Here is a 22,633-nt window from a genome sequence, read left to right as displayed (position 1 = left end):
TGTGGTGGAATTTTGATTTAATGTTTTGTGTTTTCCTGTTCAATACCTGGATAAAAGGACTGATTAGCTCACCTTACTTTTAATATTTTGAGGTTAGTGGCAATGAAGATTACAGTGAGTTGGTTTCAAGGGACTGGAAAATAGAAATAATCGCAGTGGGGAACTTCTGAGACTTATGGAAATTTCTGGATAAGTAAACCATGATGTTGGCATGTGCTGATAAAATTCTTTAACTACCTTCTTCCTGGTTATAACATTGAGTAACACTGATTTCACAAAAGCAAGATAAATACAGATAGTTGTTGAGGTATGACAGACTAATTAACGAACAAAGTTACATCAGGCCTCCCAAAGGCTACATATAAATTTCAAAGTTATTTGCCCTTATGAGCCACCACATGGTTGCTGCAGCGACCTCCCCCACTCTGCCTCTCTCCCCCATAACATCCCACTAGAACTCTTCAATACTTGGCCTGCTTCCCACATGTCCATCACTCCTCACACTTATCCTTTGAAGGTCTCTCCACCTCATGTTCTAGAGGGGAGGCAACTTGTGGGCAGGGACCAAATGGTTTAGTTTTGCTGCCTTAGAGAGGTCTGCACAGTGTTGCAGAAACTTCTAAATGTTTTCTGCAGCATTGTGCAGATCTTGTTAAGGCGGCAAAGTGAAGCAGTTTGTTCATGGACTGCATGGCAGCGACCCAAATGTAGCCACCAGGACAAAATGGCAGTCGTTTTTGGAATTGAACCATGAGGCCTCAAAAAAAAAAAAAAAAAAAAAAAAAAAACCCTAGTCATTCCAGCACTTTGGAAGGCCTCTGAGCTCTTCAAAGGGTAAGTTAGGAGGAGAGTATTTAGCCTGGCGTGGTGGGTATCAGCCCAAGGCTTGGGAGGACTTGGTAGGAGTGGGATAAGGTGTCTTGATAATGGTCAAGAGCCATCATTGTTTACTGGCGCAAAGACCATTCAATCAGAGTCAAGGAAAATTTGTCACTTTATTTCTGATCAGAAGCAAAGGGGCTCCCTGTCAGCTAACAAAGGAGCTGGGAGGAGCCCTGAGCAAGACTAGCATTCTATTTTTATACCTCAGGATACAGGAAATGCAAAGCAGCAATACAATGACTGGTTAAGAATTTCTTACGAATAGCATGTATGCAAGTTATGCTGTTCAGCTTGGAATAGCATGTGTGCAAGTCATGCTATTCAACTGTTCCCAGCATGACCTTTACCACCTAGACCCCTGCTTGCTCCTCAACCCCAGCTGCAACAATCTTCTAGGTACTGTTCTAACCACATCCTGCAGAGCTAAGTATAATTTCTTGCTTTTGTTTAGCAAAGTATGTTTGGCAGTTTCCTGTTTTATGCTTCTGTGCAGACAGGGTAAAATGAAGTGAGAGCAATATGGAAAGAAAAACAGGCTTCTGTAAAATGGGTGCTCTTAAAGATGAAGTTTAGGAAGATGAATTTGGGGTCCCAAACATGAAGGTTGGGGTTCCATGTCTTTATTGGGGTGCAAGATGTGGGAAATGGAGCATGGGGTGTGTCAGGGTTGGGGGAGGGTTTGAGAGGGCCAGGAAAGGTGGGCCTGGGCCTGTAATAGGCCTCCAACAGTCTCCCCTATCTAGGGGGCACCCCATGCTCCACTTAATGACTTGCACACTCCTTTTATGTTTCATTGGGGAAAGCAGACATGGGGGGATTGTTAACATGAGATATTTTACCTGAACACTGCAACATGCAACTGTAATCACAAGGTTTGCCCGTATTTCAAAAATGCTGATAAATGGAAAAAATATAATATTTTGAACAATCTCTGTTTCTTCTGGTGTAAAATATGGAATTCAAAACAGTTGTAAAAATAGTAGTCTAAAAACAATTTATCATCAACATATGCATATACATACATACATACATACATACATACATACATATACATATACATACATATAGACATACATACATACATACATACATACATATATATACACACACACACACACACAGAGAGTACTTGTGGGTCTTCCTGACCTTACCTACTTATTGTAAGTGCTGCTGCAATTGCTAGATGAATATTTGCTTTAGTTACCAGTTTTTTTCTAGATGTCAGTTGTAATTTGTGATATATAACTGGCATTATAGTACTATTTTGTTTTCCTTTTTGGTGTGTGTCTGAATTTAGTTAAAAGAGATGCTGGTGAACATCAGAAGAGGAAATGTATTTTGTGTTACAGTTGAAATGAGTATTGTTATAAATTATTACATAAGCAGCATTTATAGGGCCTTTTGTTGGGCAATGAAAAATCATTTGCTATCTAAACAGGTAACTGTTATGCAGTAGAAAGTTTTCACAGCTAATAAGTCCGCAACAAAAGGTACTGTTTAATGATGATCTCCAAGTTCTTTTTAATTCTCTATCCAACAAAATTCCAACTCCAACTGCTAGTAGGATGGTAGTCTCTCTAAAGCAGCAGTCGCCAACCTTTCTGGCTTTGTGGACTGGGGGGGGGGGGGTAGGAGAGAGAGGAGTTGGTTCCGCATGAGCATTCTCGTGTGCATGCAGCTCCATTTGCGCAAGCAGCAGGCATACATGCCACTCGCACAAACAGAGCTTTGTGCTCATGTGCTTGCCTACTGCTCACGCAAGTGTAACTACACTGCTCACTTACCTGTCACTTCTGTGGCTTGGTTCCAAATGACCTGTGGCCCAATAGTGGGCCACTGCCTGGGAGTTTGGGAGTCCTGCGCTAAAAGAGCAGTCTTGCTATCTGGGGGTCCTTCTGGGTTTGCAGTGGTTGGAGACAATGGCTGGTTTACCAGATACAACGTTTCCTGAATCAGGAGGTGCTGATTTGAGGGATTAGCCCCTTATTATCTCTACATGCAATTTGCACTACCTGGAACTTCCTTGATGATGAATCAGAAGCTACACTAATACATAACACAATTGCCTGCCTGCCTGACAGACAATCGATGCAAACTGCAGGTAACCCTTGACTGCAGGTAACCCTCAGCCTGGGGGGGTGAAATTATACGCCCCTCAGAGAGGACTCGCAATTTGGAAGTCCTCCTGGATCCGCAGCTGACTTTAGAACATCATCTGTCGGCTGTGACCAAGGGGACCTTTGCCCAGGTTCGCCTGGTGCACCAATTGTGGCCCTACCTGGACCGGGAGGCCCTTCGGATTGTCACTCATGCCCTCATCACCTCAAGACTGGACTACTGTAACGCGCTCTACATGGGGCTGCCCTTGAAGAGTGTTTGAAGTCTTCAGCTTGTCCAGAACGCAGCCGCGCGAGCGATTGTGGGTGCACCTCGGTACACCCACGTTACACCTATCCTCCGTGAGCTGCACTGGCTGCCCATTGGTCTCCGGACACGCTTCAAGGTGCTAGTCGTTACTTTTAAAGCCCTACATGGTATCGGACCTGGGTACTTGAGAGACCACCTCCTGCCAGTTACCTCCCAAAGACCTATTATATCCCACAGACTAGGCCTCCTCTGAATTCCATCTGCTGGCCAATGTCGGCTGGCGACTCCTCGGGGGAGGGCCTTCTCTGTGGCTGCTCCGGCCCTCTGGAACGATCTCCCCGTGGAGATCCGGACCCTTACTACCCTTCCGGCTTTCCGCAAAGCGGTTAAGACCTGGCTGTTCCGGCAGGCCTGGGGCTGTTGAACTATCCAGCCCCATTCGAGGTTTCGGCTGTTGTAGAATTTTAAATTGTTGTTTTTATTTTATTTTTTGTATCCCCTCCCTTTTTTATTGTGAGCCGCCCTGAGTCTCTCGGGAATAGGGCGGCATACAAACTCAATAAATACTAAATATTAAATACTACAGCCATTCTTTTAATAGCCAAAGTTTCAACAACACTGAAAAAAGTGACCTATGACCGTTTTTCACATTTGCAAGAGTTGCAGCATCACTATGGTCACCTGACCAAATTTGGATGCTTGGCAGCTGGCATTGGTTTATGATGGTTGCAATGTCCTGGGGTCATGTGATCACCTCTTGGGACCTTTTGACAAGCAAAGCTAGTGGGAAAGCTAAACTCCCTTAACAACTGTATTACTAATTTAACTGCAGTGAGTCACTGCTGTGGAAAGAAAGGTTGTAAAATTGGGCAAAACTCACTTAATAACTGTATTGCTTAGCAATGGAGATTTTAGGCTTAATTGCCATAATTCAAGGACTACCTGGAATACGATCAAGTGATAACAATATTGTGGGGGTTCCATTGGCTGCCTGTTTGCTTCCAGGAATGCTACTTTATTGACTGTAGAGAAGAGTTACAGAATCTTGTCATCCTGCCAGAATTTCTCTCTGCCTCATTTTATGCCAAACAGAATCAAGTCAGGGTTATTTTGAGTCTGCTTTCCCAGGAATTAATTTTTTACTTTCTTTCAATGATCTTTTAATGGCCTTTAAGAGAAAACCATTCTTTTACCAGGACTGTCTGAACTCCTTGACTATATTACTAGTGGACTGGATGAGTGCTGAAAGACTGAAAATAGAAGTACCAATGGAGAAATTAGCAAAGCTCATATTCTTTGATTTGTTTTGAATGAAAATATAGTTTGAAGGATCAAGTTTGAGAATCATCTTGAATACTGAATTATGTCAAATCATACACTCCAGACTGCTGATGTAAATGGGAAAAATCTGATAATAAATATTGATATTTACTGTCTTCATCTTTTCCTTTTTACTGTCTTTGGTATTACATCCATTGATGTCTTTTATGTTGATGTTAAGATAGCCAAGGCTTGATTTAGCATCAGCTTGCTTTTTCTTTGTTACATCTATAGCACTTCTCTATTTGTCAATACACCAAGAGCAAGCATTAAGACTGAAATATCCACAGTGGAGCTGTTGCTGGTGACGATGGCAGAATTTGCAGAGATTACAAAATTGACCTATTTGATTAGAGAAAATACAGTAACTACATTTTGTAGTGACACAAAACCAGGGGGGTATTCAGCAGGTTCTGACCAGTTCTGGAAAACAGGTAGCGGAATTTTTGAGCAGTTCAGAGAACCGGTAAATACCACCTCTGACTGGCTCCACCCCCATCTATTATCTGCCTCCCAAGTCCCAGCTGATCAGGAGGGAATGGGAATTTTGCAGTAACCTTCCCCTGGAGTGGGGGGGGGGAATGGAAATTTTACAATATCCTTCCCCTGCCATGCCCACCAAAAAAGCCATGCCCACCAAGCCATGCCCACCACTGTGTGAAATACTTCATGGACTTTTTTGCTGAAACAGAAAAAAAATGAACTTGTGATTTATAGGCTTGATGAGTAGAAAGGGTGGAATATGGAAAGAAGGTAGCTGCAGTGATAAACAGAATCACAATGAGAGAGAGGATAAAATATAAATGAATTTATAACTACTGTAAAGAAGAGTAAAGTCCACCTCTATATATAATATTTTCTATTATCAGTTTTCTTTTACTTTTTTTTAACATTCATTCCCCTTTTCTCTAAATTTCTATTGTTTTTATTCTGTGAAAATATTTTAGTAAAAATAATTAAAAACACAAGAGCAAGTGTTCTGGCAGCAGTAATATGCCAAATTTAACATTGTACAAGCCTATCCACGCTGCTATATCTGCATATCTTCCAGTTTCAATTTTTTTTAGAACCTCTTCTATAGGTGTGGCCTGCTTTGTGGGAGTGGCCTGCTGGCCATGTGACCAGGTGGGAGTGACTTGCTGGCCGCGTGACTGGGTGGGAGTGGCTTGCCAGCCATGTGACTGGGTAAGCGTGGCCAACTTGTAAAATGTGGTGAAATCACTTAACAACACTCTTGCTTAGCAACCAAAATGTTGGCTCAGAGACTCTGGCATTTGAAGCATGTAAGTCTTAAAGCTGTCAAGTTACAAGACCCTTGCACTCCTAACCTTTTAGAAAAAAAAAACCCAGGGGTGTTCAAACTTGACAGCTTTAAGACTTGTGGACTTCAACTCCCAGAATTCATTCTCTCGCTCTTCATCTTGATGATGTGCGGATGGGCGGGAAGAGGGAGCTGGAATCTGTTCTAAACGGCACTGTAGATTTGTGGAACCTCTTCTATAGAAGAGGTTAGAACTGGCAGGAACCCACCCCTGATATCTTCTGCAGCAAAACCTTATTTTCATTGAACTCTCAATCTGACATTTCCCTTCAAATGTCCTGAAGTTCAAATGGCAGAATTCCAAGCCTTTGAATGTTCTGGAATCAGAGGTCCAACACATCTGAAAGAGAACAGATTGTGAGTAAACTGCATGATTTTGCAGGGCTCTTAAATCCACATCTTAGGACAATAGGTTTCAGAATTCAAAGCTGAAACATAGTTTGTTTGTCTGAAGCAAATGACACTGAAATCAGGACAGAATTATGAGGGAATGTTTGAGGTCAAGATGCCAGTAATTAAAGAGTAAATAAAACATTTTATTTCAATATCTGCAAGAGCTGTACATTCATACTGTTTCTAATTGTGCTAGCACTGTCATGGAATTTCAATAAATAATTCAGTATCTTCTCTTATTACGTTTTCAGAGTTCACTTTCAGTTCTTAGTTGCCATTAATTTTAGTTAGTCTGAAATAGTATTTAAAATGATGGAAATGTGAGTTTGAGATTCATTCCCACTTGCAGGGATGCTCACAAAGCAAGGTGCCCAGGGATCCTAAACACTAATTGAAAATCAGATGTACGTAATTTATATTACTTGCATAATAACTGTTGCTAGTGAATTCCAGAATTGCTTTGAGAAATTAAAAAATGGTTGCACTAACATAGTAAAGCATCTCTTCTAAAAGTCTCTTCCTACAATTCATTCTCATACGACGAGCAATTTTTTAGCAACTTAGCGCACTTCAAATTTAAAAATTCTTAACAATAAATAAAATAATGCTAACTGTGTACTTACATAACCTATATAAAAATGCTGATGTTTCTGCTTTTCTTGAGTTTTCTGTTGTCCAGCTACAGTTTGATGTCTTTTCCCTGCTGTTATGTCCAATCATAGTGATGCAGGATGCAGAATGTATGATAGTTGTCCTTTCTATTTCATTTTATTTTTGTGTGTGTGTGTGTGTGTTCTTTGAACTATTTTGAATTAACTTGGTGCCACTTTTAGCATAAATTGCCCATGGGTCTCTGAATCTTTTCCCCACTTGTGCCCAACAATCATATAAAAGTAGTCCAGCAATCTCTTTTTTCTACCATGAACTGATGACATTGCTATCACCTTATAACTGACCAACATTTGAGGCACTTCTTAACTGTTCTGGTATTCAAGCAGAATTTGTCCCTTCAGGCAGCAAGCCAGAACAGTTTTACTGAGGCTTGTTGCCAGATCAGCAACAAACCAGCAAAGTTGACATACTTTAATAGCTACTCACTGTTGCAGTCGGATAACTCCCATAGGGATAGGATCAACACATGACTTTAGGTTGCTATAGGTAAAGCTCCTCTCTTTTGATCTCTGGGCGCACTATTTCAATTTGGGCAGGGCAAGAAATTATTTTATCTAAATTTTCCAGCAAAATTTTGTATGACTGACCACCTCCCCCCTCCCCCCCACTCTCTCTCTCACACACACACACACACATACACACACAATTTCTACTACATCCTATTAAATTCTATCTTAAGAACTGACTACTCTTAAGTGGTACCAACCTATACAATATGTTTAGTTAGAATGAAGTTGTTAAGAATCTGAAATTCAGGTAAGGGAAGTAGGAACAAGAATCTGCCTCTTCTTCTGTGTATAGCCAAATCACAAACACTCTTCCTTCTGAGAGTATACATACATACATACACACACACACACACACACACACACACACACACACACACTTTAAAATACATAAGGGTTTAATAAACAGTGTATTGTCTGTTTCAATTTACTTATGCAAAATATTAATGATAATGATGATAACGACAACAACAACAAATGCAGAAAACGTGCAAACTTTTGAATATGTACCATGTTTTACATCCACGAAGTGGCATTGACAGGTTGTACCTGCCAAGAAAAATAGGGGGCAGAGGGCTATTGCAAATCCATCAAACCGTAGAAGAAGAAAAAACAAAGTTTGAATGATTATGTAAACCAAAGTAGAGAAAAATTGCTGCAGGCTGTGAAAATGGAGAATATTATAAAAACAACAGAAACAAAGGCAGAATATAAGGAAAAATGATAGATTAAGTAGATAGAAAACCAAAGCTTTTCATGGACAACACTTGAAAAACATTGAAGGAAAATGTGATAACAAGTTGACATGGAAAGAAATGGAAGGTTTAATACTTGCTGCTCAAGAACAAGCACTACAAACTAATGCCCTGAAAGAGAAGATACAAAAATCCACTGACAATCCAATTTGCCAACTTTGCAATGACAAAGTTGAAACTATTTCACACTTAATATGTGAGTGCAGAAAAATTGTGCAAACTGATTACAAAGCTAGACATGATTGAGTTGCTAAATTAGTCCACTGGTCATTATGTAAAAAATATGCCCTACCTTTATCCGAAAAGTCATAGGAACATAAAGTGAAAAAAGTTACCGGAAATGAGATGGTGAAGTTCTTGTGGGACTTTTGAATACAGACGGGTCGTCATCTGGAACATAACACGCTAGATATCATGGTTGTCGAGGGCCGAAGAGTACAGTTTATTAACATCGCTGTATCAGGAAACGCCAGAGTAGAAGAAAAAGAACTGGAAAAAAATCACGAAATATTGCGACCTAGCCATCAAAACTACACGGTTATGGATGAAACATGTAACAGTGATACCCATTGTCATCGGGGCACTTGGCACCATGTCCAAGAATTTTACAAAACACATCAAGAAATTTCAGCTCCCTGCAATAACACCAGCGGAACTGCAAAAAACTGCACTACTTGGAACATCTTATATTTTAAGAAGGTACTTGGTTGATACCTGGGATGCTGGCAGCAATCAAAATCAACCATTAGCATCAGTCAATGGTATTTGTGACACATTTTTAAATGTTCAGTTGACTGTGTTTCATGTTTAATGAATAAAAGAGATAATAACAACAACTGTGATTATACTAATGTTTACTTATATATAATGAAATTCTTGCATCATTTATTTATACATAACAGTATAAATACCATCTTTCAGCTTCTGATTTCTACATCTTTTAACTAACCATTGATAAAACAACTTTCTAAAGGACATTGAAGACATAATTATTTTGCAGAATTTTGAAGAGATATGTAATAAAATGCCAGGTTTAAGTGTGGACGAGGATGCATTCATATGATGTTTTTGTTTTATATAGTTTTGCTAGCTGTAGATAATTTTTTAGAATCAACAGTACAGAAATAATTCATAATTCAAAAATACTGAATAACCACCAATCACCTACCAAGGAACTTTGGGGACCTTTCTGGGGTGGAGGTAATAAAATGACCTTAAGATTGAGGTTAATAATAATATTAACATTCATTTAATTTGTTTAGGCTTCTGGACTACTACTACATTCATGTCGGAAGCGCCTACCAAGTGTTGAAAGGATTAGCCAGTGACATCATGGTTGCCAAGGCGATTCCCGAGAGGGCTCCTTTCATGTCTCTGATACCTTCCCATAAAAGGGTGCCCATTTATCTACTTGCATTCACATGCTTTTGACTGCTAGGTTGTCAGGAGCTGGGACAAACTGATAGGAGCTCATTCCATCATTTGGCTTACTCTCACGTTTTGAACTGCTGAGATGTCGACCTCTCAGTGGTCTTCTGACTCCGTGTTCTAAACACGAGAGCCAACACAGCCCTTTGGACCTCTGGAAAGCAACAGAAAAAGTGTTAGCCAAATTCCTACCTCTCCACCATTGCAAAATCCAGTTGGACCAGGTTTAATTTTTGCTTTCTGAAATGCCTTTTTGAAAATGCACACAACCTTTGGCCGATGTTAAAAAGAAGATCCCATGAAAATGTATGATACACCTTTTTATGAATAAATATTCATTTTTATGTTATCAGCTCAATCTAATTCATAAGTAGTATACAAGCTGCTGTGGCACTTGTCACTTGTGCAGGGAGAAAGAAGATCAGGGACTCATACATGCAAGAATTCTTTCCCAAAGCTTTTCATTACATTTGGTGGAGATGTTGGGGGAATGGAAACCACAGCCTTTCTCATTTCTATTTCTCTGCATCACTTGTGATACGCTGAAGCATCCTGCTTGTATCATAGACATTCTGTCTATCATTGTTCATCAAGTGTCAAAGCATTCTCCACTGTTTTGACTGTACTGTGGTTGGCTTGAACTGTAAATAATAAAATGATGTACCAGTATTTTTTTAAAAATGAAAGCTTTACTTATGCTTTCTAGGGTAAGAAAATTGAATTTCAACTCTGTCTCAGCAGGAAATTTCATCAGGCATGTATTTGTAAGGAGTGGAAGATGGTTCATTAACAATTGGGAACAAGTGACCATTTCCTACAGGTTCTGGTGCTATTTTTTGTCCTAAATTATCTCCCTATCCTGCTTTTTATTTCCATGCATCATCAAAGCCTAATTCAATCAATCATTGCAAATTTTCAGTGTTATTTTCTTCCCTCTTTTTTATTTTTCATTGCTTTCCTTAAATAGTATCATAATTGTTCTTTTAAACCTCCATTTTCCCACTATTTATAACATGGTATAATCCAGTCTTGGAAAGGAACAGGGGAGATTTTTTTCCTTATAGAACTCAGTTGTGCTATCCTGTATCAGAGATTTTTCAGTATATCAAAATACTATATTGATAATTTTTAGCTGAGCAAAAAAAGAAGGCTATTTCATTTATTCCTGTTATAGCAACCCCAATTATAACAATGGTTGTTCCCTTCTTAGGGAGTTAATCCTTACCCTATCTTAATTTAATGTTGATGACTTTAAGCTACTTAATAAAATGATTTAAATAAAATATATAAAATTTTAGAAAAGGAATTTTTAGGGATACAATCCTATTCCAAACCACCTTGAGCCTAGTAAGAGAATTTCCATTTTACTTTGAGTTTAATTATATTAGACTTCATTCTGGCCTATTATTAATTACTAATTTTCAGCACAATATAGCAGCTTAGCGCTACATCTATCCTGATTTGACCCCTTCCAGCATGGCTATCTGCAATATGAATTTCTAGACACTTCATTCTGAATCTTTGGAGAAGAGGAAGCTGAACTGGCAGAATCCCTAGGAAAGATGCCCATGAGGTACAGCACTGGTCTCCTACTGCCACCTTCTGGAACCTACTCTTTAACTATGGCAAAGACCACTTAAGGACGGTGTCTCAGTTCCCAACCCAGGCAGGTAATCAAAGCATTCAAAGAAAGTGTCCAACTCTCAGCTACTTTCCGGATCAGAGGAAGATTACTTTGATTAACCAAAAGAACCAAAGTATAATAAATAATAACTCCAAATTCTCAAGCAGCGGCCATCAATCTTCCACAGTAAAGTGCAAGCAAAATTCTGGAAGATTTGCCACTCAGTGAATGTGTTGCATTTTTTTGGTGGGGGTGGAGGAGGGGGGGGAAATAGCATTAATGTTTTATCCATTCAAATGGGAGTGATATAGTCCTCCTGTGAATGAAAGAGATTTGTTTCTCCCAAATGCCTTTTCAGAAAAAAATAAGAAGAAACAATCCTTTATTTTTAGAGTTACATCTTTAAGAAAAAAATTAAAAATTAGTGCAGAGAACATTACTGGGAGCACAGATAAAAGGGAGGTACAATAAAATAGAGGAAAAAGATTTCTAACTTCATTGGTTTATATAAGGAGTGAAATGAGAAGGAACCTCAATCCCAGAAAATGGCTGTTTGGAGCTATGTTACTTTCTTTTTAGATTCTTGCGCAATGATATTTCTTTATGTTGGGAAATTACTCTGGGTAATTTCCAGTTTAATCTGTACCCATCTACTCTAATCAAGCCCTACCTCCAGATCAGAGCAAGTAATCAGCTCAACTAGCGAAATTATTGGTTCATGTTTCTTTATGTAACATCTGCAAAGATAAAAAGGGGAAAGGGGGAAAATGCAGGTAGAAATATATAGATAGAGAGAGACATGACAATTAGCAGGAATATACATTATCTCTATGTTAAAAGCATACAAAACTTTCTAGAAACAGTACTGTGAATAATTAGGAGGACAGTGCCAAAAGGTGCAGCTTTTGGTTATTCTAATAGCAGAGCAAAGATGGAAAATGTGATCCCAGGTGACCCTTCCTCTATTCTACACTATTTAAGAAACAATTTGGTGGGTGGGGACAATGTATCCAACATCTTGCAGGTACTCCTTGACTTACAGCCATTCATTTAGTGACTGTTGAAAGTTACAATGGCATTGAAAAAAGTGACTTATGACCATTTTCTACACTTACGACTATTGCAGCATCCCCATGTTCAAGTGATCAAAATTCAAATACTTGGCAACTGACATATATTTATGATGTTGCAATGTCTCAATCATGTGTTCCTCAGTTGTGAACTTCTGATAAGCAAACTCAATGTGGAAGCCAGATTCACTTAACAACAGTGTTATTAACTTAACAACTCGAGCGATCTAACAACAAGGTCTTAAAATGGGGTGAATTTTGGGCCCAATTATGGTCATAATGTCAAAACTTACTCTACTCCATAGTTGGATCTGTTATGACACTCAGTTTGCCAAACAGCAAGAGGGGATGAGGGGAGGTGATTTCCTAAGCGGGAGGGAAGCTTCCAAATGCAAAAGAGGCTTCTGTTGCTGGGGGGATGTTTAGACACCAAGGTTAAGTTATGAAATGTTTGAGCAGCACAGACAATCTTTTCCAAAAACAAAAGAACTGAAACCAATTGGTAAACTATGAACTGTGGATGGCATGAAGGGGGAAAAGGGGTTTTACCTATGTGGGTTTTCGCGGCAAAATCTAAGAAGTGACTTTGCTTCTGCTGTACCTAGATGGATCTTTCAATAAAGCTACGCTCTTGGTAATCTAAAAGAGCTGAGAGTTTCTTTAGTTGAAATGGGACAGTTGACACATAAGTCAAGCACTACCTGTGTTCTTCAAATAGATGTTTGGGAGAGGTGCATCTTTCCCTCTCCCTTACAAACGCTTTCATGCTCTTTTCTAACAACTTTAGGACAGGAATGTATCTGCAGGTGTATGCAACTTAACAATGTATTTTGAAAAATGTTAAGAGTGCCAGTTAAAAGGGTGACCTTTTGATATTGTTTAATAGTTCAAAGCGATTGGTGTTCAGTGGTTGATAATTAACAGGTAATACTATCAAACTGCCATTATGTGGCCTTTGAGACCATAGCAGTGGAGAGCCGCCCTCTCCCCACAAGGTTAGAGATTTCTTCCCTGGTACTTTCTGAGGTTGGAAAATTCCAAACTTGTAAAGTTATGAAAGGAGATGCAGAGTCCTGGATAGGATGGGAGGAGTTTTGGATCCAATCCTTGTACAATCTCCTGCCACATCCCCAAATTAGGCCAAAAATCTGGACAGTATGAGAGCTGCTCTAAATTAATTTCTCTTTTCCTGCAAGGGGAGCTATATTTTAGGAGAGAGTAGAAAAATGTAAACATTTTTCTATCTTCATTTCCATCCCTTTGGTCTGTAGCTGACAGAGCATTGGATATATTGGCATGCTTTGACCTTGGCATGAGCCCATAGCTACCAATATAAAAAAAAACACGTTTCATCGTTGACACACAGTCACCCTTACATGCAGTATGCATTTGCTTTGGCTGAATCCTCAGATAGTAACCAAAATGGACACATCAAAGCAATTCTGACCTCTTCCAATATGTCTTGTATCAAACATTTGGAATCATTTCAGAGCTTCAAAGGGTGCTTTTTTGGTTCTTTTCCTGTCCACTCAACATATTTCTGAACTGTCTCTCAACTCTCCATAGAAAGAAAACTTCAAGTTGGGAGCAGGGAAAGAGAAGAATGTAGTCTGGTGATCAATAGCATCCAGCCATATAATTCACTTCAATTTACATTTATTTTTGGTTACAGGCCAAAATTCTGTTTTAATTTTTAATTCTAGCAGCAAACAGTATAATAAAGTAAAAATGCCTAAAAGGTAAGCTGGGTAATTAATTGCTTTTTAATGTAGGAAGCAGTCTATCAGATTGTATGTATATACTTGGAGATTCTTTATATTTTGAACCTGTTTTGAATTTTCAAAGAATTTGTCAGGTAATAGAAAAACAGAATTAGTTTCATAGAATAACCAGAGCAGTTTGAAGGGATGGTATTAATTCAGGGGGCCCTATGCGGACAGCTCAGCAAATAGATAACTCTGATTTAAGAGTAGGTCTTCAAAGGAAAGGTTACTTTATTTCCCTTCCAGAATCTTGATGAAGCCTGATGAAAGTAAATGTCTATGATGAGAACAGCAAAGATGCCTTATTACCTTTAGGAATAGTGGGGGAAACCCCAAATAATACATTCTGCTACTATTGTTCTGCAAATTTCCATCTGGGATATGTTGCTTAACCTTTTCTAGAACTCTTAGGCCACAGTATTCTCAAGGATTAGCTAAGAATCTACATGCTTTTTTCCATGACGAATCAAAATTTGTTGACAAGGATTACCTGGTTTAAGAATCTGTCAGGCCCCAAGAACTACACATGAATAACAGAATAATAGAGTTGGAAGGGACCAACCATCTGTACAATTTCAGACAAATGGTTGTCCACTTTCTTCTTTAAAACCTCCAGTGTTACTTATGAGCAGTTTTCTTTATTGTTCTTCACTTGCAGACAGAATCTTGTCACACTAAAGCAACTGTTCGCATAACTACAGATATACCCATGAAACATATGGAGTTCAGCCATTTTAACCCTCTTCCTCCCACCAAACTTTCCAAGCTTCACTGACTCTTTGCCTCTGGAAAGCAGCCTCTCCTTCCTGGGAAGCCAACTTATATTCCACCACAGAATCTCTACCCACCCTGAACAAATAATTTTAGCCAGTATTTCAGAATATAACTAAGGCTGTGCAATGTGTCTTGGAGTCTGAAGGGATGTTCCCAGCGGGACTCTTAGGAGCCGAAACTTTGAAAGAGTTATGACGGTGATAGCAGCTAGTTGATTTTATGTAATCAAACATATGAAATCAAACATGTGAAATCACATCTAATTATTTATTCAGATTTCTAATATATAATTAGAATATAATTTTCAAATAATATTAAGTATCAATAGGCTGGAGACATTAACACTAAGTAATTAATTGAAGACAAAAGCCTTTACTGTATAGCAGATATTTTGATGCAATCTACAGGATTTTTTAAATGTCTTATTTAATTTTTGATAATACCATTACCATTGATATTTGAAATCATAATAGTAATTAATATTTATTAATTACTATTTTTCTCCTTTTATCTTTTATCTAAACTTTAAATTGTTGATAATCTTTAGTCGATTCTGTACAAGTATCACCATATCAAAATAACATAAAGGATTATGTACATATATTTTACAATAATATAAGAAAAGAACAATTATAACTTGGAAAAGCTAGGATCAAATATTTCAAATACAGCTTGGTCCAATTGAATGAAAAACACTTTATGTTCTTCAAGCATATAGGATTGTTTTCTAATTTTCCAATGCTCAATAGCTTTTGTTGACTTAACTGATTTCTATCAAATTTTCTTAATATTTAATATCAAAACCATTTTTTTCTGTGAAAGGAGAAAAAGTATGTATAAAAAAGAGACACTTCTAATAATTTTGCTTTGAACATCTAATTCTGTCCAATTCAACTTAGATTTGTCAATACAAAAATCATACCAATAAACCAAACAAAGGGAATGCGTATTCAATTAGCAAGCTTCCGTAGGTCATGATAGATCATATTTATAAGTCAAAGGGTGTGCCAGATTAAAGAATTAGGGAGAGGAGCAATGAACCAAAAGCAGATTGATGATATGTGGAGAAAAGAGAAAGGATGCAGCATGTGGGAAAAGGGATGGTAGCCAAAAGCTGTAACCAAAAATTAACTAGCAAACCAGTGGAAAGGAGTGGCAGGTGCTTAACATCATCGCAAATCCAAAGGGCAGAAAAGCATGATCTCAGATCACAATTGGGCAGGAGTGAGGACACAGAAGTGTAAGTAAAAATAGGAAAGTCTTCCTAACAACATTTACCTGCCACAATAACACTCCATTTATTTGTCCTAGTGAATCAACTAATGTTTTTGTGTACTACTACTATGTCTTTTATGATGCTTTCCCTTTTAGGAACCTTTTCCTTTGTACCATCATTCAAATATCCAGACATGGCAAACTGTTGCTTCCCAGACGAGAGGAATTCTTTGTGTGATTCTTTTCTCCAACTTTCCAAATTTATTCATGTAGAGTATTTTTTTTATTTGTCACTCCCAGGATCCCCATATGCCAAATAAAATGGAAAAGCAACCTGTGAACAGACAACAATAGGCCAGCTTGGAAGTAGCAACAATTACAACATAGATACCTAACATCCTGGATTTTGTGTAGGAATTTTTTAAATGAATGCTCTCTTTCTTTTCCTAAAAAGCCTAATTTCCCTTCATTTTTTTTCTTCCCTAAACTTGACTTCAAGCCTAATGTTCTATCTGTTTAATAGCTGTTTATAAAATCTGATCCATTCTCTCCAAGTCTAGAGAATGCTCACTGCCAGTTTATAAGACGTCGGCTAGTAATGATATGTAATGCCTCTGATCTAGTCAGAGTTGTGTTTGAAAACAAAACCAAAAACAATTTATATGCTCAGAATAGAATGAATCAAAGGAATCCATGTAGTTATCCTAAAGGAATGTAGGGTTTATTTTTATTGTTTAGCCAAACTTTTTTATCTTAAAGTAATTGATTGTTTAATTCTCTGTTGATTTCCTATTATCTGTAGGCTGGCATAGATGGAGAAAGCATTGGGAACTGTCCATTCTCACAGCGTCTTTTCATGATACTTTGGCTCAAAGGGGTTGTATTCAATGTAACCACAGTTGATCTGAAAAGGTAAATGTTATCAATTAAAGTAAGACTATAAGTTTTTGGCCCTCTTGGAAGGATGTTTTTTTGATTAATGTTATTACATTAATTTATTCCCATCTATATTAGGAATCTTGATTTTCTCATGTTGATAAGAAAATCTTACCCTTTTTAATTATATGGGACTTATTAAGATAGCTACTCAGAAAGAGACGAAGAATTGAATCATTACAAAAGAGGAATAATATGAGTAAGTAAGAGCATACGTGATTAAACATATATTAATGTATTCTTCTTGGTTTCCACAGAAAGCCTGCTGATTTACATAATTTAGCTCCTGGGACCCACCCACCATTTCTGACTTTTAATGGAGAAGTCAAGACAGATATAAACAAGATTGAGGAATTTTTGGAGGAAACTCTTTCACCTCCAAAGTAATGTATATTATCTTTGTTTCTGAAATATTTTATTAGTTATATTAAAATTGTCAGGCACTATATCAAAGTAAATGACATATATTAATAGCTTTGCTTTTAATTAGTTTGCCTTTCTCATAGCTTGTTAGTCAGGTTACAATTCTAAGTGTGTGTCTCCTTTCTCTATCCTCTGAAGTCATATTTATCTGAGTTTGAATTGATGGCCAGAAACCTTAGGCCATGAGTTCTTCTATTTTAAAAAATCCTCATCTGAAGTATCTTATTTCAAATTAAATCACAGTTCCTGGGTCTCCAATTGGGAAATAAACTCAGATTCATCATCCAAATAAACTATATAATTAGTTCACTTCTCCAGTAGCTGAATGTCATTCAAGCGTATTAGACCCAGCATATGCAGGTATGAGTATTTATGTCATGCTGAGTTGTGGGATACTTCTTCCCTCATATATAACATGACATCACTCACCAACACTTTTATGGTCTGTAGGATAAATGCATTTGATTTCAGAGACTGCAAGTTGTAAATCTTATTTAATGGTCTTTGGTGGCAGCTGGCAGCAGATACTAAAATCTGATTAATCTTTTAAGATTATGATTCTCAGCCCACCGGCAACTTTTTAAGAATTACAACACATTTTTCAAAATTCTATTTCTTTGTAGAACTTTAATCACACATCTCTTTAAGTGCACACATACTGAGAGCCTCCCTCCACTTTTTTCTGTTGTTACACTGAAAAGGACTATTATAGCTTGGATTGATTTTCTGCAGAGGGAATTAAGCAATAGGCTACATTTACAATGAAATGAAGTGTGTACTGCCTAACTCCTCCATATCATTGAAGATATATGACTTGTTCTGATATAAAATTATAGTTCTTTGGTTTCTTTGTCTTTAAGCATTGGTGCAATTAACCTTGTCATAAAACCCCGGCGGTGTGACTTAAAACTAGTTGGCTTCCTGTGGCACCACTCATTTCAGCAGGGTCCTCTAAGGCTGACATGCTGAGATAAGAGGCAGTTTTAAAGCAAAAATTGATCTACAGAAATGTTGCGTCGTGTTCAAGCAGCACTTGCCAGGAACAAAATGTGTCTTTTAATAGTGTATCTTTTTGTGCATGTATTTGTGAAGTTTTGCTTTTTACTTTCCTGGGAACATTTTTTTTTTTTTAAAAAAAACCATCTCTCTCTATTTACAGATATCCTAAGCTTGCAGCCAAGCATCATGAATCTAATACTGCAGGGATAGACATATTCTCCAAATTCTCTGCGTTTATCAAAAATACAAAGCAGCAGGACAATAACAGTAAGTTGCGAGAGGAGAAGCCACTGCATATGCTTCCTCTGCAGACCTATAGAATACTGTCTTTCTCTGAGGATACATTCTCTTCACTTCTCCATGTCAAACGTATGCATCTTGCCCCCTTTGCTTCCCTCCCCAATCCTCAGCCTCTGTTTCTCCTCCCTCGCTTTTCAGCAGTTCATTAGGCATATAAAAGTGGTCACTCAAATGGGCAATTTTAGTTGGTGCCTATATCCATAGTGTATTTTATAGATAGAAGAAGAAATATTATTGCCATTTATGAAGGTGTAGGGGGCATTTATTCATTTCCCATGTTGCTTTCTTACAGTAATTTGGATGTGGATTTGATTGCTGAATGTCAAAGATGCAGGGACTTTTCTTCCAAGTGCCAACTGTAGAATAATATTGATAGCTCAGCCACCTTTGGGTAAACCTTGCTTAAATCAGAGTATGGATTGATGTTAGTGGCTCTTAAACTGTCCTGATAGGGGGAGAATGCTGCTGCTAATGAAGGATGCCATGCACACTTCCCTCACCAATGACTTCCTCTTCTTTTTCTTGGATTGAAGGAATTTGCAGTTGCATGTTCTGCCTTATTTGATATTTTATTTATATTATTTTCTATCTCTTTTTATAAAGAAATTGTGAATGTTGGCAAATTCTCAATTCAGTCTAAGCACCCCCATTTTTAGATGATGGAAGAAGGAACATGGTGCTGCTCAAATGATAATAATATGAATGTGATGGTGAATCCATATTAGGATAGTAAAATTCCTTTCACTCAGTTGAGCCCTACAGGAATTCATGTAAGAGTTTCCTGGATTTTCAGCCTTTCTCTCTTTTGTTTGATTAAGTTTGCTGCCTTGAAATATACAAGTTGAAAGGTCTGGAACAGCCTGGGTAGGACTGTAAACCCAGAAGCAAACACATATCAAAGTTCCACAACTTTTAAGCATCTTGAAAGTGAAGGAATTGATTCCAGATTTTCAAGTTGTGGCAAGCTGTGTTTAAAGAAAGCGTGCATATTTATTATTTCAAGCCAGTTCAATTACAGCCAACTTGATTCCATCTACCCCCAACATCACCCAAATCATTTTAATAACAGGTTTTTCTAAGGCTTGATCTTCACCACATACCATCATAGACTCTGCTTTGACATTTTCTATATAGTCCTAGTGATGTAGTTGCCATAAGTATATATATATTTTCATTTCTGATCCAAGAACAAAGAATTCTAGGGAGATACACATGGGAAGATACTCAAAATCAGGTTTTTAAAGAATCTTCTCTTTGAGAATTAACCCCTAGAGTTAGTTTCTTCTTTCTTTCTTTCTTTCTTTCTTTCTTTCTTTCTTTCTTTCTTTCTTTCTTTCTTTCTTTCTTTCTTTCTTTCTTTCCCCCTCTTGATACAGCAGGTCAATGTAGCCTTGTAAAACACTAATAAATAGACTGAACAGCTACTGTACAACTTCTTCATACTTATCAGCTATATTTTAAATATTGTTTATTTGCTGCTAAGGAGGAACATATACAGTAACAAGCTCTTTCCAGTTGACTAATCCTTCTTAATGTTGTACTTACCTTGGCATGGAGAATTAGCCCTTTGATTTCATTGGAGGCTGTTTTTCAATTTGCTTCTGAAATTACTTTAAAGGGTGCCCAGTGTGGGTGGCTGCATTCATTAAGGTATTTTACTGGGTTATTTTCACTGCAAACTGAACTGGAAGACCACCTGCATGGTTTCTTTCAGTGGACTTTCCAGCTGTCTGACCAGAGGAATCTTCAGGCCTGGCCTGAATTCAAATCAAGGCTCCAAAATAAAAGAACATTAAATCATTAACTGACATTGGATTAAAACGTTCTCTCTCCTCCTGCTGTTCTAACAAATCTTGTGGCTACATGATAAATGGAATAATTGTTTGCTGTTATATAGAGCAAAATGTAGATGTTGGTCAAATGGTGTAGGATATATTTCCCCATGTAGTTCTATGAGTTTTACTCCAGTTTAGGCCTGATGGCTTGGATGTATTTACAAGATGTCTGCAAATATTTAGATTCTGCTTATGCTGCTTCTTTAATTAAGCAATTGTTGGAATCACATATGGGACTGTGTCATGATTGGTTTGAAGTATGACTTGTTCAATTAACCACAAGATCCAGGTTCACACAACATGTTAAGTCAAAGGCAATCAATTGCATCTGTCTTAACACAGTGCTTGAGACACAGTGCATGTCACAGTTATCAACTTCCTAAACCATTTATGATAACTAGAGGTTGGGTGAACAGGCTGTAATTAGGGCTCTTCTGAGCTCCATGGTGGGGAATTCTACCAAATACAATTTCTTCTCTTACCACAGCTTGAGATGAAAAGAACTGGGCCTGGAGAAATTCACTGTTGGAACTTTGCCAGAGTTAAGATTTGGCAACCTTGCAGAAGGAGTGTGTGCATAATGAATTAAGGTGGTCAGAATCTAAGCATTTTTATTTTCAGGAAAAGGGTTTGAGGTTTCAGTGTATGGATTTGATTTTCAGGCCTTGCAAAATACATATTTTTCCAAATTGAATCACTGAAGCACAAACATCGATATCTCTTCTCCCTCTTCCCACCCAAATATTTCTCAAAACTTTTGAGCTATTCTTAAAAACTACCGTCCAGTCTCCAACCTCCCTTTTTTAGGGAAGGTTGTTGAGAAGGTGATGGCCCTTCAACTCCGATGGTCCTTGGATGAAGCAGATTACCTAGACCCTTTTCAGTCTGGTTTCAGGCCTGGTTACTGCACCAAAACCGCTTTGGTCGCACTGATCGATGATCTCTGGTGGGCCAGGGATAGAGGACATTCCTCTATCCTAGTGCTCCTTGACCTCTCAGCGGCCTTCGATACCATCGACCATGGTATCCTTCTGCGACAGCTGGAGGAGGTGGGAGTGGGAGGCACCGTTCTACAGTGGTTCTCCTCTTACCTCTCCAACATGTCACAGTCGGTGTTGGTTGGAGGGCAGAGGTTGACCCCTAGGCCCCTTAACTATGGGGTGCCGCAGGGGTTGGTCTTGTCCCCCCTCCTATTTAATATCTACATGAAGCCACTGGGTGAGATCATTTGCAGGATTAAATACCACCAGTATGCAGACGACACTCAGTTGTATCTGTCCGCCCCGTGCCAATTCAGCATAGCGGTGGAAGTGATGTGCCAGTGCCTGGAAGTTGTTTTTCTCCTTTGCTAAATAAGTTTCCTTCTTTCTTTTTCTTTTTCTTCTCCCTTCCCCTCCTTCCTCCCTCTCTCCCTCCCTCCCTCCTCTCTCAAACACACACGCACACAGTTGCACCAGAATTCAGAAAATTTAGGTTTTCCTCCTCAGCCCATGTTAGCAATGGCTGGCAGGTGTACTGAAAACATTGTTTTTGCTTATGATTGGATAATTAAAATTTCAGAAGACCCAAAGGCATAGTATTAGAGTGTTACATAATGCATAAACTAAAGAATTGTCTCAGTATGCTCCCTCCCCCCTCTCTCAAACACACACACACACACACACACACACACAAAGTTGCACCAGGAGGATGAAGTTTGAATTCCTCCCCCTCCCTCTGATCCATACATACCTTTTCCAGCTGTTTCAAAGAGGATTTCAACTCTGCTCTTGCCTGCCATCATGAAAAAAAATGTAAAAGGAAAAAGGCAAGAGCTGAGGTCAGGCTGAGCTAGTTGCTGCCAGAGTCACCATGGATGACTCTGCTTAGTGTTTATCTGTTTAAAAAAGCCTCTAAAAAAGCACCCTCTACAGGAGGAGGCAAGAGAATGACGTGCCTCATCTACGTCAGGAATTTTTCGGCTTTTAACCCTTGCTTAACTCTGCTCGAGTGATCATAAAACGCCAGACTATATGAGGCACGTCGTTCTCCTGCTGCCTCCTGTAGAGGG

At 38.4% G+C, this 22,633-nt stretch overlaps 1 protein-coding gene across 2 annotated transcripts in view; it reads left to right on the top strand.

The window, feature by feature from the left end:
• The window catches only part of CLIC5 (chloride intracellular channel 5), a 75,245-nt gene that overhangs the window by 24,797 nt on the left and 27,815 nt on the right, over positions 1-22,633 (top strand). Inside the window, exons 1-4 of one of the 2 annotated variants that reach the window (XM_032212485.1) lie at positions 1,182-1,278; positions 16,893-17,002; positions 17,284-17,409; positions 18,609-18,715. In XM_032212485.1, the coding sequence (XP_032068376.1) occupies positions 16,947-17,002; positions 17,284-17,409; positions 18,609-18,715 (289 nt within the window). In that variant the 5' untranslated portion in view covers positions 1,182-1,278; positions 16,893-16,946. Of the gene's footprint in view, positions 1-1,181; positions 1,279-16,892; positions 17,003-17,283; positions 17,410-18,608; positions 18,716-22,633 lie in introns of those variants that run through there. The other variant, XM_032212484.1, reaches the window with a different exon arrangement.

This window comes from Thamnophis elegans, chromosome 3, assembly GCF_009769535.1.
Source record: "Thamnophis elegans isolate rThaEle1 chromosome 3, rThaEle1.pri, whole genome shotgun sequence".
Taxonomy (NCBI): Eukaryota; Metazoa; Chordata; class Lepidosauria; order Squamata; family Colubridae; genus Thamnophis; species Thamnophis elegans.
Note: the sequence above shows the minus strand (reverse complement) of the source record. Positions and strands in the feature narration are given on the sequence as shown.